Genomic DNA, 26,797 nt, shown 5'->3' with positions numbered 1-26,797 from the left:
TGAGTTGGGTCCTCCCAGCCGGAGGGCGGCGCTGTGAGCCGGGTCCTCCCAGCCGGAGGGCGGCGCTGTGAGTTGGGTCCTCCCAGCCGGAGGGCGGCGCTGTGAGCCGGGTCCTCCCAGCCGGAGGGCGGCGCTGTGAGTTGGATCATCCCAGCCGGAGGGCGGCGCTGTGAGTTGGACCATCCCAGCCGGAGGGCGGCGCTGTGAGCTGGGTCCTCCAAGCCGGAGTGCGGCGCTGTGAGCCGGGTCCTCCCAGCCGGAGGCGGCGCTGTGAGTTGGATCATCCCAGCCGGATGGCGGCGCTGTGAGTTGGGTCCTCCCAGCCGGAGGCGGCGCTGTGAGTCGGGTCCTCCCAGCCGGAGGGCGGCACTGTGAGTTGGGTCCTCCCAGCCGGAGGCGGCGCTGTGAGTTGGGTCCTCCCAGCTGGAGGGCGGCGCTGTGAGTTGGGTCCTCCCAGCCGAAGGGCGGCGCTGTGAGTTGGGTCCTCCCAGCCGGAGGCGGAGCTGTGAGTTGGGTCCTCCCAGCCGGAGGGTGGCGCTGTGAGTTGGGTCCTCCCAGCCGGAGGGCGGCGCTGTGAGCAGGGTCCTCCCAGCCGGAGGGCGGCGCTGTGAGTAGGATCCTCCCAGCCGGAGGGGGGCGCTGTGAGTTGGATCCTCCCAGCCGGAGGGCGGCGCTGTGAGTTGAGTCCTCCCAGCCGCAGGGCGGCGCTGTGAGTTGGGTCCTCCCAGTCGGAGGGCGGCGCTGTGAGTTGGGTCCTCCCAGCCGGAGGGCGGCGCTGTGAGCCGGCTCCTCCCAGCCGGAGGGCGGCGCTGTGAGCCTGGTCCTCCCAGCCGGAGGGCGGCGCTGTGAACCTGGTCCTCCCAGCCGGAGGGCGGCGCTGTGAGGCTGGTCCTCCCAGCCGGAGGGAGGCGCTGTGAGTTGGGTCCTCCCAGCCGGAGGGTGGCGCTGTGAGTTGGGTCCTCCAAGCCGGAGGGCGGCGCTGTGAGTTCGATCCTCCCAGCCGGAGGGCGGCGCTGTGAGTTGGGTCCTCCCAGCCGGAGGGCGGCGCTGTGAGTTGGGTCCTCCCAGCCGGAGGGCGGCGCTGTCAGGCCGGTTCCCGCCCCTCAGTGTCCGGCCGCCGAGATGCAGAAATACGAGAAACTGGAGAAAATCGGCGAAGGTAAAGGGGGGGATAGCGGGGCCGGAGCGGGGGGTCAGCGGGGCCGGGGGCCGGAGCGGGGGGATAGCGGGGCCGGAGCGGGGGGTCAGCGGGGCCGGGGCGGCGGCCTGGCCGCAGGGATTAAATCCCCGGCTCTGGGTGTGAGGCCGGACCGCTGAATAGAACCGGGTCACCCAGAGAGCAGCATCCCTCAGTACTGACCCTCTGACAGTGCAGCACTCCCTCAGTACTGACCCTCTGACAGTGCAGCACTCCCTCAGTACTGACCCTCTGACAGTGCGGCACTCCCTCAGTACTGACCCTCTGACAGTGCTGCACTCCCTCAGTACTGACCCTCTGACAGTGCGGCACTCCCTCAGTACTGACCCTCTGACAGTGCGGCACTCCCTCAGTACTGACCCTCTGACAGTGCTGCACTCCCTCAGTACTGACCCTCTGACAGTGCAGCACTCCCTCAGTACTGACCCTCTGACAGTGCGGCAGTCCCTCAGTACTGACCCTCTGACAGTGCGGCACTCCCTCAGTACTGACCCTCTGACAGTGCGGCGCTCCCTCAGTACTGACCCTCCGACAGTGCGGCACTCCCTCAGTACTGACCCTCTGACAGTGCAGCACTCCCTCAGTACTGACCCTCTGACAGTGCGGCACTCCCTCAGTACTGACCCTCTGACAGTGCAGCACTCCCTCAGTACTGACCCTCTGACAGTGTGGCTCTCCCTCAGTACTGACCCTCTGACAGTGCGGCACTCCCTCAGTTCTGACCCTCTGACAGTGCTGCACTCCCTCAGTACTGACCCTCTGACAGTGCGGCACTCCCTCAGTACTGACCCTCTGACAGGGCGGCACTCCCTCAGTACTGACCCTCTGACAGTGCAGCACTCCCTCCGTACTGACCCTCTGACAGGGCAGCACTCCCTCAGTACTGACCCTCTGACAGTGCGGCACTCCCTCAGTACTGACCCTCTGACAGTGCAGCACTCCCTCAGTACTGGCTCTCGGACAGTGCGGCACTCCCTCAGTACTGACCCTCTGACAGTGCAGCACTCCCTCCGTACTGACCCTCTGACAGGGCAGCACTCCCTCAGTACTGACCCTCTGACAGTGCGGCACTCCCTCAGTACTGACCCTCTGACAGTGCAGCACTCCCTCAGTACTGGCTCTCGGACAGTGCGGCACTCCCTCAGTACTGACCCTCTGACAGTGCAGCACTCCCTCAGTACTGGCTCTCGGACAGTGCGGCACTCCCTCAGTACTGACCCTCTGACAGTGCAGCACTCCCTCAGTACTGACCCTCTGACAGTGCAGCACTCCCTCAGTACTGACCCTCTGACAGTGCAGCACTCCCTCAGTACTGACCCTCTGACAGTGCGGCACTCCCTCAGTACTGACCCTCTGACAGTGCGGCACTCCCTCAGTACTGACCCTCTGACAGTGCGGCACTCCCTCAGTACTGACCCTCTGACAGTGCGGCACTCCCTCAGTACTGACCCTCTGACAGTGCAGCACTCCCTCAGTACTGACCCTCTGACAGTGCAGCACTCCCTCAGTACTGACTCTCTGACAGTGCGGCACTCCCTCAGTACTGACCCTCTGACAGTGCGGCACTCCCTCAGTACTGACCCTCTGACAGTGCAGCATCCCTCAGTACTGACCCTCTGACAGTGCGGCTCTCCCTCAGTACTGACCCTCTGACAGTGCGGCACTCCCTCAGTACTGACCCTCTCACAGTGCAGCGCCCTCAGTACTGACCCTCTGACAGTGCAGCACTCCCACAGTACTGACCCTCTGACAGTGCAGCACTCCCTCAGTACTGACCCTCTGACAGTGCGGCACTCCCTCAGTACTGACCCTCTGACAGTGCGGCACTCCCTCAGTACTGACCCTCTGACAGTGCAGCGCCCTCAGTACTGACCCTCTGACAGTGCAGCACTCCCACAGTACTGACCCTCTGACAGTGCAGCACTCCCTCAGTACTGACCCTCTGACAGTGCGGCACTCCCTCAGTACTGACCCTCTGACAGTGCGGCGTTCCCTCAGTACTGACCCTCTGACAGTGCGGCACTCCCTCAGTACTGACCCTCTGACAGTGCAGCATCCCTCAGTACTGACCCTCTGACAGTGCGGCTCTCCCTCAGTACTGACCCTCTGACAGTGCGGCACTCCCTCAGTACTGACCCTCTGACAGTGCAGCGCCCTCAGTACTGACCCTCTGACAGTGCAGCACTCCCACAGTACTGACCCTCTGACAGTGCAGCACTCCCTCAGTACTGACCCTCTGACAGTGCAGCACTCCCTCAGTACTGACCCTCTGACAGTGCAGCACGCCCTCAGTACTGACCCTCTGACAGTGCAGCACTCCCTCCGTACTGACCCTCTGACAGTGCTGCACTCCCTCAGTACTGACCCTCTGACAGTGCTGCACTCCCTCAGTACTGACCCTCTGACAGGACAGCACTCCCTCAGTACTGACCCTCTGACAGTGCGGCACTCCCTCAGTACTGACCCTCTGACAGTGCGGCACTCCCTCAGTACTGACCCTCTGACAGTGCGGCACTCCCTCAGTACTGACCCTCTGACAGTGCAGCACTCCCTCAGTACTGACCCTCTGACAGTGCGGCACTCCCTCAGTACTGACCCTCTGACAGTGCGGCACTCCCTCAGTACCGACCCTCTGACAGTGCAGCATCCCTCAGTACTGACCCTCTGACAGTGCGGCTCTCCCTCAGTACTGACCCTCTGACAGTGCGGCACTCCCTCAGTACTGACCCTCTGACAGTGCAGCGCCCTCAGTACTGACCCTCTGACAGTGCAGCACTCCCACAGTACTGACCCTCTGACAGTGCAGCACTCCCTCAGTACTGACCCTCTGACAGTGCGGCACTCCCTCAGTACTGACCCTCTGACAGTGCGGCACTCCCTCAGTACTGACCCTCTGACAGTGCAGCGCCCTCAGTACTGACCCTCTGACAGTGCAGCACTCCCACAGTACTGACCCTCTGACAGTGCAGCACTCCCTCAGTACTGACCCTCTGACAGTGCGGCACTCCCTCAGTACTGACCCTCTGACAGTGCGGCGTTCCATCAGTACTGACCCTCTGACAGTGCGGCACTCCCTCAGTACTGACCCTCTGACAGTGCAGCATCCCTCAGTACTGACCCTCTGACAGTGCGGCTCTCCCTCAGTACTGACCCTCTGACAGTGCGGCACTCCCTCAGTACTGACCCTCTGACAGTGCAGCGCCCTCAGTACTGACCCTCTGACAGTGCAGCACTCCCACAGTACTGACCCTCTGACAGTGCAGCACTCCCTCAGTACTGACCCTCTGACAGTGCAGCACTCCCTCAGTACTGACCCTCTGACAGTGCAGCACTCCCTCAGTACTGACCCTCTGACAGTGCGGCACTCCCTCAGTACTGACCCTCTGACAGTGCAGCACTCCCTCAGTACTGACCCTCTGACAGTGCAGCACTCCCTCAGTACTGACCCTCTGACAGTGCAGCACTCCCTCAGTACTGACCCTCTGACAGTGCGGCACTCCCTCAGTACTGACCCTCTGACAGTGCAGCACTCCCTCAGTACTGACCCTCTGACAGTGCAGCACTCCCTCAGTACTGACCCTCTGACAGTGCGGCACTCCCTCAGTACTGACCCTCTGACAGTGCGGCACTCCCTCAGTACTGACCCTCTGACAGTGCGGCGCTCCCTCAGTACTGACCCTCTGACAGTGCGGCCATCCCTCAGTACTGACCCTCTGACAGTGCAGCACTCCCTCAGTACTGACCCTCTGACAGTGCAGCACTCCCTCAGTACTGACCCTCTGACAGTGCGGCACTCCCTCAGTACTGACCCTCTGACAGTGCAGCCATCCCTCAGTACTGACCCTCTGACAGTGCAGCACTCCCTCAGTACTGACCCTCTGACAGTGCGGCACTCTCTCAGTACTGACCCTCTGACAGTGCAGCACTCCCTCAGTACTGACCCTCTGACAGTGCAGCACTCCCTCAGTACTGACCCTCTGACAGTGCAGCGCTGTCTCAGTACTGACCCTCTGACAGTGCAGCACTGCCTCAGTACTGACCCTCTGACAGTGCGGCACTCCCTCAGTACTGACCCTCTGACAGCGCAGCTCTCCCTCAGTACTGACCCTCTGACAGTGTGGCACTCCCTCAGTACTGACTCTCTGACAGCGCAGCACTCCCTCAGTACTGACCCTCTGACAGTGCGGCACTCCCTCAGTACTGACCCTCTGACAGTGCGGCACTCCCTCAGTACTGACCCTCTGACAGTGCGGCACTCCCTCAGTACTGACCCTCTGACAGTGCGGCGCTCCCTCAGTACTGACCCTCTGACAGTGCAGCCATCCCTCAGTACTGACCCTCTGACAGTGCAGCACTCCCTCAGTACTGACCCTCTGACAGTGCAGCACTCCCTCAGTACTGACCCTCTGACAGTGCAGCCATCCCTCAGTACTGACCCTCTGACAGTGCAGCACTCCCTCAGTACTGACCCTCTGACAGCGCAGCTCTCCCTCAGTACTGACCCTCTGACAGTGCGGCACTCCCTCAGTACTGACCCTCTGACAGTGCGGCACTCCCTCAGTACTGACCCTCTGACAGTGCAGCGCTGTCTCAGTACTGACCCTCTGACAGTGCGGCACTGCCTCAGTACTGACCCTCTGACAGTGCGGCACTCCCTCAGTACTGACCCTCTGACAGTGCAGCACTCCCTCAGTACTGACCCTCTGACAGTGCGGCACTCCCTCAGTACTGACCCTCTGACAGTGCGGCACTCCCTCAGTACTGACCCTCTGACAGTGCAGCACTCCCTCAGTACTGACCCACTGACAGTGCAGCACTCCCTCAATACTGACCCTCTGACAGTGCTGCACTCCCTCAGTACTGACCCTCTGACAGTGCGGCACTCCCTCAGTACTGACCCTCTGACAGGGCAGCACTCTCTCAGTACTGACCCTCTGACAGTGCGGCACTCCCTCAGTACTGACCCTCTGACAGTGCAGCACTCCCTCAGTACTGACCCTCTGACAGTGCGGCACTCCCTCAGTACTGACCCTCTGACAGTGCAGCACTGCCTCAGTACTGACCCTCTGACAGTGCGGCACTCCCTCAGTACTGACCCTCTGACAGTGCGGCACTCCCTCAGTACTGACCCTCTGACAGTGCAGCACTGCCTCAGTACTGACCCTCTGACAGTGCGGCACTCCCTCAGTACTGACCCTCTGACAGTGCAGCACTCCCTCAGTACTGACCCTCTGACAGTGCGGCACTCCCTCAGTACTGACCCTCTGACAGTGCGGCACTCCCTCAGTACTGACCCTCTGACAGTGTGGCACTCCCTCAGTACTGACCCTCTGACAGTGCTGCTCTCCCTCAGTACTGACCCTCTGACAGTGCGGCACTCCCTCAGTACTGACCCTCTGACAGTGCGGCACTCCCTCAGTACTGACCCTCTGACAGTGCAGCACTCCCTCAGTACTGACCCTCTGACACTGCTGCACTCCCTCAGTACTGACCCTCTGACAGTGCAGCACTCCCTCAGTACTGACCCTCTGACACTGCTGCACTCCCTCAGTACTGACCCTCTGACAGTGCGGCACTCCCTCAGTACTGACCCTCTGACAGTGCGGCACTCCCTCAGTACTGACCCTCTGACAGTGCGGCACTCCCTCAGTACTGACCCTCTGACACTGCTGCACTTCCTCAGTACTGACCCTCTGACAGTGCGGCACTCCCTCAGTACTGACCCTCTGACAGTGCGGCACTCCCTCAGTACTGACCCTCTGACAGTGCGGCACTCCCTCAGTACTGACCCTCTGACAGCGCAGCACTCCCTCAGTACTGACCCTCTGACACTGCTGCACTTCCTCAGTACTGACCCTCTGACAGTGCGGCACTCCCTCAGTACTGACCCTCTGACAGTGCGGCACTCCCTCAGTACTGACCCTCTGACAGGGCAGCACTCCCTCAGTACTGACCCTCTGACAGTGCAGCACTCCCTCAGTACTGACCCTCTGACACTGCTGCACTTCCTCAGTACTGACCCTCTGACAGTGCGGCACTCCCTCAGTACTGACCCACTGACAGTGCGGCACTCCCTCCGTACTGACCCTCTGACACTGCTGCACTTCCTCAGTACTGACCCTCTGACAGTGCGGGACTCCCTCAGTACTGACCCTCTGACAGTGCGGCACTCCCTCAGTACTGACCCTCTGACAGTGCGGCACTCCCTCAGTACTGACCCTCTGACAGTGCGGCACTCCCTCAGTACTGACCCTCTGACAGTGCGGCACTCCCTCCGTACTGACCCTCTGACAGTGCGGCACTCCCTCCGTACTGACCCTCTGACAGTGCAGCACTCCCTCAGTACTGACCCTCTGACAGTGCAGCACTCCCTCAGTACTGACCCTCTGACAGTGCAGCACTCCCTCAGTTCTGACCCTCTGACAGTGCGACACTCCCTCAGTACTGACCCTCTGACAGTGCGGCACTCCCTCAGTACTGACCCTCTGACAGTGCTGCACTCCCTCAGTACTGACCCTCTGACAGTGCGGCACTCCCTCAGTACTGACCCTCTGACATTGCAGCACTCCCTCCGTACTGACCCTCTGACAGTGCGGCACTCCCTCAGTACTGACCCTCTGACAGTGCGGCACTCCCTCAGTACTGACCCTCTGACAGTGCAGCACGCCCTCAGTACTGACCCTCTGACAGTGCAGCACGCCCTCAGTACTGACCCTCTGACAGTGCAGCACTCCCTCAGTACTGACCCTCTGACAGTGCAGCACTCCCTCAGTACTGACCCTCTGACAGTGCAGCACGCCCTCAGTACTGACCCTCTGACAGTGCAGCACTCCCTCAGTACTGACCCTCTGACAGTGCAGCACTCCCTCAGTACTGACCCTCTGACAGTGCGGCACTCCCTCAGTACTGACCCTCCGACAGTGCGGCACTCCCTCAGTACTGACCCTCTGACAGTGCAGCACTCCCTCAGTACTGACCCTCTGACAGTGTGGCTCTCCCTCAGTACTGACCCTCTGACAGTGCAGCACTCCCTCAGTACTGACTCTCTGACAGTGCAGCACTCCCTCAGTACTGACCCTCTGACAGTGCAGCACTCCCTCAGTACTGACCCTCTGACAGTGCTGCACTCCCTCCGTACTGACCCTCTGACAGTGCAGCACTCCCTCAGTACTGACCCTCTGACAGTGCAGCACTCCCTCAGTACTGACCCTCTGACAGTGCAGCACTCCCTCAGTTCTGACCCTCTGACAGTGCGACACTCCCTCAGTACTGACCCTCTGACAGTGCGGCACTCCCTCAGTACTGACCCTCTGACAGTGCTGCACTCCCTCAGTACTGACCCTCTGACAGTGCGGCACTCCCTCAGTACTGACCCTCTGACAGTGCAGCACTCCCTCCGTACTGACCCTCTGACAGGGCAGCACTCCCTCAGTACTGACCCTCTGACAGTGCGGCACTCCCTCAGTACTGACCCTCTGACAGTGCAGCACTCCCTCAGTACTGGCTCTCGGACAGTGCGGCACTCCCTCAGTACTGACCCTCTGACAGTGCAGCACTCCCTCCGTACTGACCCTCTGACAGGGCAGCACTCCCTCAGTACTGACCCTCTGACAGTGCGGCACTCCCTCAGTACTGACCCTCTGACAGTGCAGCACTCCCTCAGTACTGGCTCTCGGACAGTGCGGCACTCCCTCAGTACTGACCCTCTGACAGTGCAGCACTCCCTCAGTACTGGCTCTCGGACAGTGCGGCACTCCCTCAGTACTGACCCTCTGACAGTGCAGCACTCCCTCAGTACTGACCCTCTGACAGTGCAGCACTCCCTCAGTACTGACCCTCTGACAGTGCAGCACTCCCTCAGTACTGACCCTCTGACAGTGCGGCACTCCCTCAGTACTGACCCTCTGACAGTGCGGCACTCCCTCAGTACTGACCCTCTGACAGTGCGGCACTCCCTCAGTACTGACCCTCTGACAGTGCGGCACTCCCTCAGTACTGACCCTCTGACAGTGCAGCACTCCCTCAGTACTGACCCTCTGACAGTGCAGCACTCCCTCAGTACTGACTCTCTGACAGTGCGGCACTCCCTCAGTACTGACCCTCTGACAGTGCGGCACTCCCTCAGTACTGACCCTCTGACAGTGCAGCATCCCTCAGTACTGACCCTCTGACAGTGCGGCTCTCCCTCAGTACTGACCCTCTGACAGTGCGGCACTCCCTCAGTACTGACCCTCTCACAGTGCAGCGCCCTCAGTACTGACCCTCTGACAGTGCAGCACTCCCACAGTACTGACCCTCTGACAGTGCAGCACTCCCTCAGTACTGACCCTCTGACAGTGCGGCACTCCCTCAGTACTGACCCTCTGACAGTGCGGCACTCCCTCAGTACTGACCCTCTGACAGTGCAGCGCCCTCAGTACTGACCCTCTGACAGTGCAGCACTCCCACAGTACTGACCCTCTGACAGTGCAGCACTCCCTCAGTACTGACCCTCTGACAGTGCGGCACTCCCTCAGTACTGACCCTCTGACAGTGCGGCGTTCCCTCAGTACTGACCCTCTGACAGTGCGGCACTCCCTCAGTACTGACCCTCTGACAGTGCAGCATCCCTCAGTACTGACCCTCTGACAGTGCGGCTCTCCCTCAGTACTGACCCTCTGACAGTGCGGCACTCCCTCAGTACTGACCCTCTGACAGTGCAGCGCCCTCAGTACTGACCCTCTGACAGTGCAGCACTCCCACAGTACTGACCCTCTGACAGTGCAGCACTCCCTCAGTACTGACCCTCTGACAGTGCAGCACTCCCTCAGTACTGACCCTCTGACAGTGCAGCACGCCCTCAGTACTGACCCTCTGACAGTGCAGCACTCCCTCCGTACTGACCCTCTGACAGTGCTGCACTCCCTCAGTACTGACCCTCTGACAGTGCTGCACTCCCTCAGTACTGACCCTCTGACAGGACAGCACTCCCTCAGTACTGACCCTCTGACAGTGCGGCACTCCCTCAGTACTGACCCTCTGACAGTGCGGCACTCCCTCAGTACTGACCCTCTGACAGTGCGGCACTCCCTCAGTACTGACCCTCTGACAGTGCAGCACTCCCTCAGTACTGACCCTCTGACAGTGCGGCACTCCCTCAGTACTGACCCTCTGACAGTGCGGCACTCCCTCAGTACCGACCCTCTGACAGTGCAGCATCCCTCAGTACTGACCCTCTGACAGTGCGGCTCTCCCTCAGTACTGACCCTCTGACAGTGCGGCACTCCCTCAGTACTGACCCTCTGACAGTGCAGCGCCCTCAGTACTGACCCTCTGACAGTGCAGCACTCCCACAGTACTGACCCTCTGACAGTGCAGCACTCCCTCAGTACTGACCCTCTGACAGTGCGGCACTCCCTCAGTACTGACCCTCTGACAGTGCGGCACTCCCTCAGTACTGACCCTCTGACAGTGCAGCGCCCTCAGTACTGACCCTCTGACAGTGCAGCACTCCCACAGTACTGACCCTCTGACAGTGCAGCACTCCCTCAGTACTGACCCTCTGACAGTGCGGCACTCCCTCAGTACTGACCCTCTGACAGTGCGGCGTTCCATCAGTACTGACCCTCTGACAGTGCGGCACTCCCTCAGTACTGACCCTCTGACAGTGCAGCATCCCTCAGTACTGACCCTCTGACAGTGCGGCTCTCCCTCAGTACTGACCCTCTGACAGTGCGGCACTCCCTCAGTACTGACCCTCTGACAGTGCAGCGCCCTCAGTACTGACCCTCTGACAGTGCAGCACTCCCACAGTACTGACCCTCTGACAGTGCAGCACTCCCTCAGTACTGACCCTCTGACAGTGCAGCACTCCCTCAGTACTGACCCTCTGACAGTGCAGCACTCCCTCAGTACTGACCCTCTGACAGTGCGGCACTCCCTCAGTACTGACCCTCTGACAGTGCAGCACTCCCTCAGTACTGACCCTCTGACAGTGCAGCACTCCCTCAGTACTGACCCTCTGACAGTGCAGCACTCCCTCAGTACTGACCCTCTGACAGTGCGGCACTCCCTCAGTACTGACCCTCTGACAGTGCAGCACTCCCTCAGTACTGACCCTCTGACAGTGCAGCACTCCCTCAGTACTGACCCTCTGACAGTGCGGCACTCCCTCAGTACTGACCCTCTGACAGTGCGGCACTCCCTCAGTACTGACCCTCTGACAGTGCGGCGCTCCCTCAGTACTGACCCTCTGACAGTGCGGCCATCCCTCAGTACTGACCCTCTGACAGTGCAGCACTCCCTCAGTACTGACCCTCTGACAGTGCAGCACTCCCTCAGTACTGACCCTCTGACAGTGCGGCACTCCCTCAGTACTGACCCTCTGACAGTGCAGCCATCCCTCAGTACTGACCCTCTGACAGTGCAGCACTCCCTCAGTACTGACCCTCTGACAGTGCGGCACTCTCTCAGTACTGACCCTCTGACAGTGCAGCACTCCCTCAGTACTGACCCTCTGACAGTGCAGCACTCCCTCAGTACTGACCCTCTGACAGTGCAGCGCTGTCTCAGTACTGACCCTCTGACAGTGCAGCACTGCCTCAGTACTGACCCTCTGACAGTGCGGCACTCCCTCAGTACTGACCCTCTGACAGCGCAGCTCTCCCTCAGTACTGACCCTCTGACAGTGTGGCACTCCCTCAGTACTGACTCTCTGACAGCGCAGCACTCCCTCAGTACTGACCCTCTGACAGTGCGGCACTCCCTCAGTACTGACCCTCTGACAGTGCGGCACTCCCTCAGTACTGACCCTCTGACAGTGCGGCACTCCCTCAGTACTGACCCTCTGACAGTGCGGCGCTCCCTCAGTACTGACCCTCTGACAGTGCAGCCATCCCTCAGTACTGACCCTCTGACAGTGCAGCACTCCCTCAGTACTGACCCTCTGACAGTGCAGCACTCCCTCAGTACTGACCCTCTGACAGTGCAGCCATCCCTCAGTACTGACCCTCTGACAGTGCAGCACTCCCTCAGTACTGACCCTCTGACAGCGCAGCTCTCCCTCAGTACTGACCCTCTGACAGTGCGGCACTCCCTCAGTACTGACCCTCTGACAGTGCGGCACTCCCTCAGTACTGACCCTCTGACAGTGCAGCGCTGTCTCAGTACTGACCCTCTGACAGTGCGGCACTGCCTCAGTACTGACCCTCTGACAGTGCGGCACTCCCTCAGTACTGACCCTCTGACAGTGCAGCACTCCCTCAGTACTGACCCTCTGACAGTGCGGCACTCCCTCAGTACTGACCCTCTGACAGTGCGGCACTCCCTCAGTACTGACCCTCTGACAGTGCAGCACTCCCTCAGTACTGACCCACTGACAGTGCAGCACTCCCTCAATACTGACCCTCTGACAGTGCTGCACTCCCTCAGTACTGACCCTCTGACAGTGCGGCACTCCCTCAGTACTGACCCTCTGACAGGGCAGCACTCTCTCAGTACTGACCCTCTGACAGTGCGGCACTCCCTCAGTACTGACCCTCTGACAGTGCAGCACTCCCTCAGTACTGACCCTCTGACAGTGCGGCACTCCCTCAGTACTGACCCTCTGACAGTGCAGCACTGCCTCAGTACTGACCCTCTGACAGTGCGGCACTCCCTCAGTACTGACCCTCTGACAGTGCGGCACTCCCTCAGTACTGACCCTCTGACAGTGCAGCACTGCCTCAGTACTGACCCTCTGACAGTGCGGCACTCCCTCAGTACTGACCCTCTGACAGTGCAGCACTCCCTCAGTACTGACCCTCTGACAGTGCGGCACTCCCTCAGTACTGACCCTCTGACAGTGCGGCACTCCCTCAGTACTGACCCTCTGACAGTGTGGCACTCCCTCAGTACTGACCCTCTGACAGTGCTGCTCTCCCTCAGTACTGACCCTCTGACAGTGCGGCACTCCCTCAGTACTGACCCTCTGACAGTGCGGCACTCCCTCAGTACTGACCCTCTGACAGTGCAGCACTCCCTCAGTACTGACCCTCTGACACTGCTGCACTCCCTCAGTACTGACCCTCTGACAGTGCAGCACTCCCTCAGTACTGACCCTCTGACACTGCTGCACTCCCTCAGTACTGACCCTCTGACAGTGCGGCACTCCCTCAGTACTGACCCTCTGACAGTGCGGCACTCCCTCAGTACTGACCCTCTGACAGTGCGGCACTCCCTCAGTACTGACCCTCTGACACTGCTGCACTTCCTCAGTACTGACCCTCTGACAGTGCGGCACTCCCTCAGTACTGACCCTCTGACAGTGCGGCACTCCCTCAGTACTGACCCTCTGACAGTGCGGCACTCCCTCAGTACTGACCCTCTGACAGCGCAGCACTCCCTCAGTACTGACCCTCTGACACTGCTGCACTTCCTCAGTACTGACCCTCTGACAGTGCGGCACTCCCTCAGTACTGACCCTCTGACAGTGCGGCACTCCCTCAGTACTGACCCTCTGACAGGGCAGCACTCCCTCAGTACTGACCCTCTGACAGTGCAGCACTCCCTCAGTACTGACCCTCTGACACTGCTGCACTTCCTCAGTACTGACCCTCTGACAGTGCGGCACTCCCTCAGTACTGACCCACTGACAGTGCGGCACTCCCTCCGTACTGACCCTCTGACACTGCTGCACTTCCTCAGTACTGACCCTCTGACAGTGCGGGACTCCCTCAGTACTGACCCTCTGACAGTGCGGCACTCCCTCAGTACTGACCCTCTGACAGTGCGGCACTCCCTCAGTACTGACCCTCTGACAGTGCGGCACTCCCTCAGTACTGACCCTCTGACAGTGCGGCACTCCCTCCGTACTGACCCTCTGACAGTGCGGCACTCCCTCCGTACTGACCCTCTGACAGTGCAGCACTCCCTCAGTACTGACCCTCTGACAGTGCAGCACTCCCTCAGTACTGACCCTCTGACAGTGCAGCACTCCCTCAGTTCTGACCCTCTGACAGTGCGACACTCCCTCAGTACTGACCCTCTGACAGTGCGGCACTCCCTCAGTACTGACCCTCTGACAGTGCTGCACTCCCTCAGTACTGACCCTCTGACAGTGCGGCACTCCCTCAGTACTGACCCTCTGACATTGCAGCACTCCCTCCGTACTGACCCTCTGACAGTGCGGCACTCCCTCAGTACTGACCCTCTGACAGTGCGGCACTCCCTCAGTACTGACCCTCTGACAGTGCAGCACGCCCTCAGTACTGACCCTCTGACAGTGCAGCACGCCCTCAGTACTGACCCTCTGACAGTGCAGCACTCCCTCAGTACTGACCCTCTGACAGTGCAGCACTCCCTCAGTACTGACCCTCTGACAGTGCAGCACGCCCTCAGTACTGACCCTCTGACAGTGCAGCACTCCCTCAGTACTGACCCTCTGACAGTGCAGCACTCCCTCAGTACTGACCCTCTGACAGTGCGGCACTCCCTCAGTACTGACCCTCCGACAGTGCGGCACTCCCTCAGTACTGACCCTCTGACAGTGCAGCACTCCCTCAGTACTGACCCTCTGACAGTGTGGCTCTCCCTCAGTACTGACCCTCTGACAGTGCAGCACTCCCTCAGTACTGACTCTCTGACAGTGCAGCACTCCCTCAGTACTGACCCTCTGACAGTGCAGCACTCCCTCAGTACTGACCCTCTGACAGTGCTGCACTCCCTCCGTACTGACCCTCTGACAGTGCAGCACTCCCTCAGTACTGACCCTCTGACAGTGCAGCACTCCCTCAGTACTGACCCTCTGACAGTGCAGCACTCCCTCAGTTCTGACCCTCTGACAGTGCGACACTCCCTCAGTACTGACCCTCTGACAGTGCGGCACTCCCTCAGTACTGACCCTCTGACAGTGCTGCACTCCCTCAGTACTGACCCTCTGACAGTGCGGCACTCCCTCAGTACTGACCCTCTGACAGTGCAGCACTCCCTCCGTACTGACCCTCTGACAGGGCAGCACTCCCTCAGTACTGACCCTCTGACAGTGCGGCACTCCCTCAGTACTGACCCTCTGACAGTGCAGCACTCCCTCAGTACTGGCTCTCGGACAGTGCGGCACTCCCTCAGTACTGACCCTCTGACAGTGCAGCACTCCCTCCGTACTGACCCTCTGACAGGGCAGCACTCCCTCAGTACTGACCCTCTGACAGTGCGGCACTCCCTCAGTACTGACCCTCTGACAGTGCAGCACTCCCTCAGTACTGGCTCTCGGACAGTGCGGCACTCCCTCAGTACTGACCCTCTGACAGTGCAGCACTCCCTCAGTACTGGCTCTCGGACAGTGCGGCACTCCCTCAGTACTGACCCTCTGACAGTGCAGCACTCCCTCAGTACTGACCCTCTGACAGTGCAGCACTCCCTCAGTACTGACCCTCTGACAGTGCAGCACTCCCTCAGTACTGACCCTCTGACAGTGCGGCACTCCCTCAGTACTGACCCTCTGACAGTGCGGCACTCCCTCAGTACTGACCCTCTGACAGTGCGGCACTCCCTCAGTACTGACCCTCTGACAGTGCGGCACTCCCTCAGTACTGACCCTCTGACAGTGCAGCACTCCCTCAGTACTGACCCTCTGACAGTGCAGCACTCCCTCAGTACTGACTCTCTGACAGTGCGGCACTCCCTCAGTACTGACCCTCTGACAGTGCGGCACTCCCTCAGTACTGACCCTCTGACAGTGCAGCATCCCTCAGTACTGACCCTCTGACAGTGCGGCTCTCCCTCAGTACTGACCCTCTGACAGTGCGGCACTCCCTCAGTACTGACCCTCTCACAGTGCAGCGCCCTCAGTACTGACCCTCTGACAGTGCAGCACTCCCACAGTACTGACCCTCTGACAGTGCAGCACTCCCTCAGTACTGACCCTCTGACAGTGCGGCACTCCCTCAGTACTGACCCTCTGACAGTGCGGCACTCCCTCAGTACTGACCCTCTGACAGTGCAGCGCCCTCAGTACTGACCCTCTGACAGTGCAGCACTCCCACAGTACTGACCCTCTGACAGTGCAGCACTCCCTCAGTACTGACCCTCTGACAGTGCGGCACTCCCTCAGTACTGACCCTCTGACAGTGCGGCAGTCCCTCAGTACTGACCCTCTGACAGTGCGGCACTCCCTCAGTACTGACCCTCTGACAGTGCGGCACTCCCTCAGTACTGACCCTCTGACAGTGCTGCACTCCCTCAGTACTGACCCTCTGACAGTGCGGCACTCCCTCCTTACTGACCCTCTGACAGTGCGGCGCTCCCTCAGTACTGACCCTCCGACAGTGCGGCACTCCCTCAGTACTGACCCTCTGACAGTGCAGCACTCCCTCAGTACTGACCCTCTGACAGTGTGGCTCTCCCTCAGTACTGACCCTCTGACAGTGCGGCACTCCCTCAGTTCTGACCCTCTGACAGTGCTGCACTCCCTCAGTACTGACCCTCTGACAGTGCGGCACTCCCTCAGTACTGACCCTCTGACAGGGCGGCACTCCCTCAGTACTGACCCTCTGACAGTGCAGCACTCCCTCCGTACTGACCCTCTGACAGGGCAGCACTCCCTCAGTACTGACCCTCTGACAGTGCGGCACTCCCTCAGTACTGACCCTCTGACAGTGCAGCACTCCCTCAGTACTGGCTCTCGGACAGTGCGGCACTCCCTCAGTACTGACCCTCTGACAGTGCAGCACTCCCTCCGTACTGACCCTCTGACAGGGCAGCACTCCCTCAGTACTGACCCTCTGACAGTGCGGCACTCCCTCAGTACTGACCCTCTGACAGTGCAGCACTCCCTCAGTACTGGCTCTCGGACAGTGCGGCACTCCCTCAGTACTGACCCTCTGACAGTGCAGCACTCCCTCAGTACTGGCTCTCGGACAGTGCGGCACTCCCTCAGTACTGACCCTCTGACAGTGCAGCACTCCCTCAGTACTGACCCTCTGACAGTGCAGCACTCCCTCAGTACTGACCCTCTGACAGTGCAGCACTCCCTCAGTACTGACCCTCTGACAGTGCGGCACTCCCTCAGTACTGACCCTCTGACAGTGCGGCACTCCCTCAGTACTGACCCTCTGACAGTGCGGCACTCCCTCAGTACTGACCCTCTGACAGTGCGGCACTCCCTCAGTACTGACCCTCTGACAGTGCAGCACTCCCTCAGTACTGACCCTCTGACAGTGCAGCACTCCCTCAGTACTGACTCTCTGACAGTGCGGCACTCCCTCAGTACTGACCCTCTGACAGTGCGGCACTCCCTCAGTACTGACCCTCTGACAGTGCAGCATCCCTCAGTACTGACCCTCTGACAGTGCGGCTCTCCCTCAGTACTGACCCTCTGACAGTGCGGCACTCCCTCAGTACTGACCCTCTCACAGTGCAGCGCCCTCAGTACTGACCCTCTGACAGTGCAGCACTCCCACAGTACTGACCCTCTGACAGTGCAGCACTCCCTCAGTACTGACCCTCTGACAGTGCGGCACTCCCTCAGTACTGACCCTCTGACAGTGCGGCACTCCCTCAGTACTGACCCTCTGACAGTGCAGCGCCCTCAGTACTGACCCTCTGACAGTGCAGCACTCCCACAGTACTGACCCTCTGACAGTGCAGCACTCCCTCAGTACTGACCCTCTGACAGTGCGGCACTCCCTCAGTACTGACCCTCTGACAGTGCGGCGTTCCCTCAGTACTGACCCTCTGACAGTGCGGCACTCCCTCAGTACTGACCCTCTGACAGTGCAGCATCCCTCAGTACTGACCCTCTGACAGTGCGGCTCTCCCTCAGTACTGACCCTCTGACAGTGCGGCACTCCCTCAGTACTGACCCTCTGACAGTGCAGCGCCCTCAGTACTGACCCTCTGACAGTGCAGCACTCCCACAGTACTGACCCTCTGACAGTGCAGCACTCCCTCAGTACTGACCCTCTGACAGTGCAGCACTCCCTCAGTACTGACCCTCTGACAGTGCAGCACGCCCTCAGTACTGACCCTCTGACAGTGCAGCACTCCCTCCGTACTGACCCTCTGACAGTGCTGCACTCCCTCAGTACTGACCCTCTGACAGTGCTGCACTCCCTCAGTACTGACCCTCTGACAGGACAGCACTCCCTCAGTACTGACCCTCTGACAGTGCGGCACTCCCTCAGTACTGACCCTCTGACAGTGCGGCACTCCCTCAGTACTGACCCTCTGACAGTGCGGCACTCCCTCAGTACTGACCCTCTGACAGTGCAGCACTCCCTCAGTACTGACCCTCTGACAGTGCGGCACTCCCTCAGTACTGACCCTCTGACAGTGCGGCACTCCCTCAGTACCGACCCTCTGACAGTGCAGCATCCCTCAGTACTGACCCTCTGACAGTGCGGCTCTCCCTCAGTACTGACCCTCTGACAGTGCGGCACTCCCTCAGTACTGACCCTCTGACAGTGCAGCGCCCTCAGTACTGACCCTCTGACAGTGCAGCACTCCCACAGTACTGACCCTCTGACAGTGCAGCACTCCCTCAGTACTGACCCTCTGACAGTGCGGCACTCCCTCAGTACTGACCCTCTGACAGTGCGGCACTCCCTCAGTACTGACCCTCTGACAGTGCAGCGCCCTCAGTACTGACCCTCTGACAGTGCAGCACTCCCACAGTACTGACCCTCTGACAGTGCAGCACTCCCTCAGTACTGACCCTCTGACAGTGCGGCACTCCCTCAGTACTGACCCTCTGACAGTGCGGCGTTCCATCAGTACTGACCCTCTGACAGTGCGGCACTCCCTCAGTACTGACCCTCTGACAGTGCAGCATCCCTCAGTACTGACCCTCTGACAGTGCGGCTCTCCCTCAGTACTGACCCTCTGACAGTGCGGCACTCCCTCAGTACTGACCCTCTGACAGTGCAGCGCCCTCAGTACTGACCCTCTGACAGTGCAGCACTCCCACAGTACTGACCCTCTGACAGTGCAGCACTCCCTCAGTACTGACCCTCTGACAGTGCAGCACTCCCTCAGTACTGACCCTCTGACAGTGCAGCACTCCCTCAGTACTGACCCTCTGACAGTGCGGCACTCCCTCAGTACTGACCCTCTGACAGTGCAGCACTCCCTCAGTACTGACCCTCTGACAGTGCAGCACTCCCTCAGTACTGACCCTCTGACAGTGCAGCACTCCCTCAGTACTGACCCTCTGACAGTGCGGCACTCCCTCAGTACTGACCCTCTGACAGTGCAGCACTCCCTCAGTACTGACCCTCTGACAGTGCAGCACTCCCTCAGTACTGACCCTCTGACAGTGCGGCACTCCCTCAGTACTGACCCTCTGACAGTGCGGCACTCCCTCAGTACTGACCCTCTGACAGTGCGGCGCTCCCTCAGTACTGACCCTCTGACAGTGCGGCCATCCCTCAGTACTGACCCTCTGACAGTGCAGCACTCCCTCAGTACTGACCCTCTGACAGTGCAGCACTCCCTCAGTACTGACCCTCTGACAGTGCGGCACTCCCTCAGTACTGACCCTCTGACAGTGCAGCCATCCCTCAGTACTGACCCTCTGACAGTGCAGCACTCCCTCAGTACTGACCCTCTGACAGTGCGGCACTCTCTCAGTACTGACCCTCTGACAGTGCAGCACTCCCTCAGTACTGACCCTCTGACAGTGCAGCACTCCCTCAGTACTGACCCTCTGACAGTGCAGCGCTGTCTCAGTACTGACCCTCTGACAGTGCAGCACTGCCTCAGTACTGACCCTCTGACAGTGCGGCACTCCCTCAGTACTGACCCTCTGACAGCGCAGCTCTCCCTCAGTACTGACCCTCTGACAGTGTGGCACTCCCTCAGTACTGACTCTCTGACAGCGCAGCACTCCCTCAGTACTGACCCTCTGACAGTGCGGCACTCCCTCAGTACTGACCCTCTGACAGTGCGGCACTCCCTCAGTACTGACCCTCTGACAGTGCGGCACTCCCTCAGTACTGACCCTCTGACAGTGCGGCGCTCCCTCAGTACTGACCCTCTGACAGTGCAGCCATCCCTCAGTACTGACCCTCTGACAGTGCAGCACTCCCTCAGTACTGACCCTCTGACAGTGCAGCACTCCCTCAGTACTGACCCTCTGACAGTGCAGCCATCCCTCAGTACTGACCCTCTGACAGTGCAGCACTCCCTCAGTACTGACCCTCTGACAGCGCAGCTCTCCCTCAGTACTGACCCTCTGACAGTGCGGCACTCCCTCAGTACTGACCCTCTGACAGTGCGGCACTCCCTCAGTACTGACCCTCTGACAGTGCAGCGCTGTCTCAGTACTGACCCTCTGACAGTGCGGCACTGCCTCAGTACTGACCCTCTGACAGTGCGGCACTCCCTCAGTACTGACCCTCTGACAGTGCAGCACTCCCTCAGTACTGACCCTCTGACAGTGCGGCACTCCCTCAGTACTGACCCTCTGACAGTGCGGCACTCCCTCAGTACTGACCCTCTGACAGTGCAGCACTCCCTCAGTACTGACCCACTGACAGTGCAGCACTCCCTCAATACTGACCCTCTGACAGTGCTGCACTCCCTCAGTACTGACCCTCTGACAGTGCGGCACTCCCTCAGTACTGACCCTCTGACAGGGCAGCACTCTCTCAGTACTGACCCTCTGACAGTGCGGCACTCCCTCAGTACTGACCCTCTGACAGTGCAGCACTCCCTCAGTACTGACCCTCTGACAGTGCGGCACTCCCTCAGTACTGACCCTCTGACAGTGCAGCACTGCCTCAGTACTGACCCTCTGACAGTGCGGCACTCCCTCAGTACTGACCCTCTGACAGTGCGGCACTCCCTCAGTACTGACCCTCTGACAGTGCAGCACTGCCTCAGTACTGACCCTCTGACAGTGCGGCACTCCCTCAGTACTGACCCTCTGACAGTGCAGCACTCCCTCAGTACTGACCCTCTGACAGTGCGGCACTCCCTCAGTACTGACCCTCTGACAGTGCGGCACTCCCTCAGTACTGACCCTCTGACAGTGTGGCACTCCCTCAGTACTGACCCTCTGACAGTGCTGCTCTCCCTCAGTACTGACCCTCTGACAGTGCGGCACTCCCTCAGTACTGACCCTCTGACAGTGCGGCACTCCCTCAGTACTGACCCTCTGACAGTGCAGCACTCCCTCAGTACTGACCCTCTGACACTGCTGCACTCCCTCAGTACTGACCCTCTGACAGTGCAGCACTCCCTCAGTACTGACCCTCTGACACTGCTGCACTCCCTCAGTACTGACCCTCTGACAGTGCGGCACTCCCTCAGTACTGACCCTCTGACAGTGCGGCACTCCCTCAGTACTGACCCTCTGACAGTGCGGCACTCCCTCAGTACTGACCCTCTGACACTGCTGCACTTCCTCAGTACTGACCCTCTGACAGTGCGGCACTCCCTCAGTACTGACCCTCTGACAGTGCGGCACTCCCTCAGTACTGACCCTCTGACAGTGCGGCACTCCCTCAGTACTGACCCTCTGACAGCGCAGCACTCCCTCAGTACTGACCCTCTGACACTGCTGCACTTCCTCAGTACTGACCCTCTGACAGTGCGGCACTCCCTCAGTACTGACCCTCTGACAGTGCGGCACTCCCTCAGTACTGACCCTCTGACAGGGCAGCACTCCCTCAGTACTGACCCTCTGACAGTGCAGCACTCCCTCAGTACTGACCCTCTGACACTGCTGCACTTCCTCAGTACTGACCCTCTGACAGTGCGGCACTCCCTCAGTACTGACCCACTGACAGTGCGGCACTCCCTCCGTACTGACCCTCTGACACTGCTGCACTTCCTCAGTACTGACCCTCTGACAGTGCGGGACTCCCTCAGTACTGACCCTCTGACAGTGCGGCACTCCCTCAGTACTGACCCTCTGACAGTGCGGCACTCCCTCAGTACTGACCCTCTGACAGTGCGGCACTCCCTCAGTACTGACCCTCTGACAGTGCGGCACTCCCTCCGTACTGACCCTCTGACAGTGCGGCACTCCCTCCGTACTGACCCTCTGACAGTGCAGCACTCCCTCAGTACTGACCCTCTGACAGTGCAGCACTCCCTCAGTACTGACCCTCTGACAGTGCAGCACTCCCTCAGTTCTGACCCTCTGACAGTGCGACACTCCCTCAGTACTGACCCTCTGACAGTGCGGCACTCCCTCAGTACTGACCCTCTGACAGTGCTGCACTCCCTCAGTACTGACCCTCTGACAGTGCGGCACTCCCTCAGTACTGACCCTCTGACATTGCAGCACTCCCTCCGTACTGACCCTCTGACAGTGCGGCACTCCCTCAGTACTGACCCTCTGACAGTGCGGCACTCCCTCAGTACTGACCCTCTGACAGTGCAGCACGCCCTCAGTACTGACCCTCTGACAGTGCAGCACGCCCTCAGTACTGACCCTCTGACAGTGCAGCACTCCCTCAGTACTGACCCTCTGACAGTGCAGCACTCCCTCAGTACTGACCCTCTGACAGTGCAGCACGCCCTCAGTACTGACCCTCTGACAGTGCAGCACTCCCTCAGTACTGACCCTCTGACAGTGCAGCACTCCCTCAGTACTGACCCTCTGACAGTGCGGCACTCCCTCAGTACTGACCCTCCGACAGTGCGGCACTCCCTCAGTACTGACCCTCTGACAGTGCAGCACTCCCTCAGTACTGACCCTCTGACAGTGTGGCTCTCCCTCAGTACTGACCCTCTGACAGTGCAGCACTCCCTCAGTACTGACTCTCTGACAGTGCAGCACTCCCTCAGTACTGACCCTCTGACAGTGCAGCACTCCCTCAGTACTGACCCTCTGACAGTGCTGCACTCCCTCCGTACTGACCCTCTGACAGTGCAGCACTCCCTCAGTACTGACCCTCTGACAGTGCAGCACTCCCTCAGTACTGACCCTCTGACAGTGCAGCACTCCCTCAGTTCTGACCCTCTGACAGTGCGACACTCCCTCAGTACTGACCCTCTGACAGTGCGGCACTCCCTCAGTACTGACCCTCTGACAGTGCTGCACTCCCTCAGTACTGACCCTCTGACAGTGCGGCACTCCCTCAGTACTGACCCTCTGACAGTGCAGCACTCCCTCCGTACTGACCCTCTGACAGGGCAGCACTCCCTCAGTACTGACCCTCTGACAGTGCGGCACTCCCTCAGTACTGACCCTCTGACAGTGCAGCACTCCCTCAGTACTGGCTCTCGGACAGTGCGGCACTCCCTCAGTACTGACCCTCTGACAGTGCAGCACTCCCTCCGTACTGACCCTCTGACAGGGCAGCACTCCCTCAGTACTGACCCTCTGACAGTGCGGCACTCCCTCAGTACTGACCCTCTGACAGTGCAGCACTCCCTCAGTACTGGCTCTCGGACAGTGCGGCACTCCCTCAGTACTGACCCTCTGACAGTGCAGCACTCCCTCAGTACTGGCTCTCGGACAGTGCGGCACTCCCTCAGTACTGACCCTCTGACAGTGCAGCACTCCCTCAGTACTGACCCTCTGACAGTGCAGCACTCCCTCAGTACTGACCCTCTGACAGTGCAGCACTCCCTCAGTACTGACCCTCTGACAGTGCGGCACTCCCTCAGTACTGACCCTCTGACAGTGCGGCACTCCCTCAGTACTGACCCTCTGACAGTGCGGCACTCCCTCAGTACTGACCCTCTGACAGTGCGGCACTCCCTCAGTACTGACCCTCTGACAGTGCAGCACTCCCTCAGTACTGACCCTCTGACAGTGCAGCACTCCCTCAGTACTGACTCTCTGACAGTGCGGCACTCCCTCAGTACTGACCCTCTGACAGTGCGGCACTCCCTCAGTACTGACCCTCTGACAGTGCAGCATCCCTCAGTACTGACCCTCTGACAGTGCGGCTCTCCCTCAGTACTGACCCTCTGACAGTGCGGCACTCCCTCAGTACTGACCCTCTCACAGTGCAGCGCCCTCAGTACTGACCCTCTGACAGTGCAGCACTCCCACAGTACTGACCCTCTGACAGTGCAGCACTCCCTCAGTACTGACCCTCTGACAGTGCGGCACTCCCTCAGTACTGACCCTCTGACAGTGCGGCACTCCCTCAGTACTGACCCTCTGACAGTGCAGCGCCCTCAGTACTGACCCTCTGACAGTGCAGCACTCCCACAGTACTGACCCTCTGACAGTGCAGCACTCCCTCAGTACTGACCCTCTGACAGTGCGGCACTCCCTCAGTACTGACCCTCTGACAGTGCGGCGTTCCCTCAGTACTGACCCTCTGACAGTGCGGCACTCCCTCAGTACTGACCCTCTGACAGTGCAGCATCCCTCAGTACTGACCCTCTGACAGTGCGGCTCTCCCTCAGTACTGACCCTCTGACAGTGCGGCACTCCCTCAGTACTGACCCTCTGACAGTGCAGCGCCCTCAGTACTGACCCTCTGACAGTGCAGCACTCCCACAGTACTGACCCTCTGACAGTGCAGCACTCCCTCAGTACTGACCCTCTGACAGTGCAGCACTCCCTCAGTACTGACCCTCTGACAGTGCAGCACGCCCTCAGTACTGACCCTCTGACAGTGCAGCACTCCCTCCGTACTGACCCTCTGACAGTGCTGCACTCCCTCAGTACTGACCCTCTGACAGTGCTGCACTCCCTCAGTACTGACCCTCTGACAGGACAGCACTCCCTCAGTACTGACCCTCTGACAGTGCGGCACTCCCTCAGTACTGACCCTCTGACAGTGCGGCACTCCCTCAGTACTGACCCTCTGACAGTGCGGCACTCCCTCAGTACTGACCCTCTGACAGTGCAGCACTCCCTCAGTACTGACCCTCTGACAGTGCGGCACTCCCTCAGTACTGACCCTCTGACAGTGCGGCACTCCCTCAGTACCGACCCTCTGACAGTGCAGCATCCCTCAGTACTGACCCTCTGACAGTGCGGCTCTCCCTCAGTACTGACCCTCTGACAGTGCGGCACTCCCTCAGTACTGACCCTCTGACAGTGCAGCGCCCTCAGTACTGACCCTCTGACAGTGCAGCACTCCCACAGTACTGACCCTCTGACAGTGCAGCACTCCCTCAGTACTGACCCTCTGACAGTGCGGCACTCCCTCAGTACTGACCCTCTGACAGTGCGGCACTCCCTCAGTACTGACCCTCTGACAGTGCAGCGCCCTCAGTACTGACCCTCTGACAGTGCAGCACTCCCACAGTACTGACCCTCTGACAGTGCAGCACTCCCTCAGTACTGACCCTCTGACAGTGCGGCACTCCCTCAGTACTGACCCTCTGACAGTGCGGCGTTCCATCAGTACTGACCCTCTGACAGTGCGGCACTCCCTCAGTACTGACCCTCTGACAGTGCAGCATCCCTCAGTACTGACCCTCTGACAGTGCGGCTCTCCCTCAGTACTGACCCTCTGACAGTGCGGCACTCCCTCAGTACTGACCCTCTGACAGTGCAGCGCCCTCAGTACTGACCCTCTGACAGTGCAGCACTCCCACAGTACTGACCCTCTGACAGTGCAGCACTCCCTCAGTACTGACCCTCTGACAGTGCAGCACTCCCTCAGTACTGACCCTCTGACAGTGCAGCACTCCCTCAGTACTGACCCTCTGACAGTGCGGCACTCCCTCAGTACTGACCCTCTGACAGTGCAGCACTCCCTCAGTACTGACCCTCTGACAGTGCAGCACTCCCTCAGTACTGACCCTCTGACAGTGCAGCACTCCCTCAGTACTGACCCTCTGACAGTGCGGCACTCCCTCAGTACTGACCCTCTGACAGTGCAGCACTCCCTCAGTACTGACCCTCTGACAGTGCAGCACTCCCTCAGTACTGACCCTCTGACAGTGCGGCACTCCCTCAGTACTGACCCTCTGACAGTGCGGCACTCCCTCAGTACTGACCCTCTGACAGTGCGGCGCTCCCTCAGTACTGACCCTCTGACAGTGCGGCCATCCCTCAGTACTGACCCTCTGACAGTGCAGCACTCCCTCAGTACTGACCCTCTGACAGTGCAGCACTCCCTCAGTACTGACCCTCTGACAGTGCGGCACTCCCTCAGTACTGACCCTCTGACAGTGCAGCCATCCCTCAGTACTGACCCTCTGACAGTGCAGCACTCCCTCAGTACTGACCCTCTGACAGTGCGGCACTCTCTCAGTACTGACCCTCTGACAGTGCAGCACTCCCTCAGTACTGACCCTCTGACAGTGCAGCACTCCCTCAGTACTGACCCTCTGACAGTGCAGCGCTGTCTCAGTACTGACCCTCTGACAGTGCAGCACTGCCTCAGTACTGACCCTCTGACAGTGCGGCACTCCCTCAGTACTGACCCTCTGACAGCGCAGCTCTCCCTCAGTACTGACCCTCTGACAGTGTGGCACTCCCTCAGTACTGACTCTCTGACAGCGCAGCACTCCCTCAGTACTGACCCTCTGACAGTGCGGCACTCCCTCAGTACTGACCCTCTGACAGTGCGGCACTCCCTCAGTACTGACCCTCTGACAGTGCGGCACTCCCTCAGTACTGACCCTCTGACAGTGCGGCGCTCCCTCAGTACTGACCCTCTGACAGTGCAGCCATCCCTCAGTACTGACCCTCTGACAGTGCAGCACTCCCTCAGTACT

The 26,797-nt window shown here is 59.9% G+C and overlaps 1 protein-coding gene across 2 annotated transcripts in view; it reads left to right on the top strand.

Annotated features, from left to right (window-relative positions):
• Nucleotides 1–1,025: 1,025 nt before the first annotated feature.
• The window catches only part of cdk5 (cyclin dependent kinase 5), a 248,988-nt gene continuing 223,216 nt past the window's right edge, over nucleotides 1,026–26,797 (top strand). The window contains exon 1 of one of the 2 annotated variants that reach the window (XM_072468561.1): nucleotides 1,026–1,159. In XM_072468561.1, the coding sequence (XP_072324662.1) occupies nucleotides 1,123–1,159 (37 nt within the window). In that variant the 5' untranslated portion in view covers nucleotides 1,026–1,122. The remainder of the gene's footprint in view (nucleotides 1,160–26,797) is intronic. The other variant, XM_072468562.1, reaches the window with a different exon arrangement.

This window comes from Scyliorhinus torazame, chromosome 11, assembly GCF_047496885.1.
Source record: "Scyliorhinus torazame isolate Kashiwa2021f chromosome 11, sScyTor2.1, whole genome shotgun sequence".
Classification (NCBI taxonomy): domain Eukaryota; kingdom Metazoa; phylum Chordata; class Chondrichthyes; order Carcharhiniformes; family Scyliorhinidae; genus Scyliorhinus; species Scyliorhinus torazame.
The sequence above is the reverse complement of the archived record's forward strand: the minus strand, read 5'-3'. Positions and strand labels throughout refer to the sequence as shown.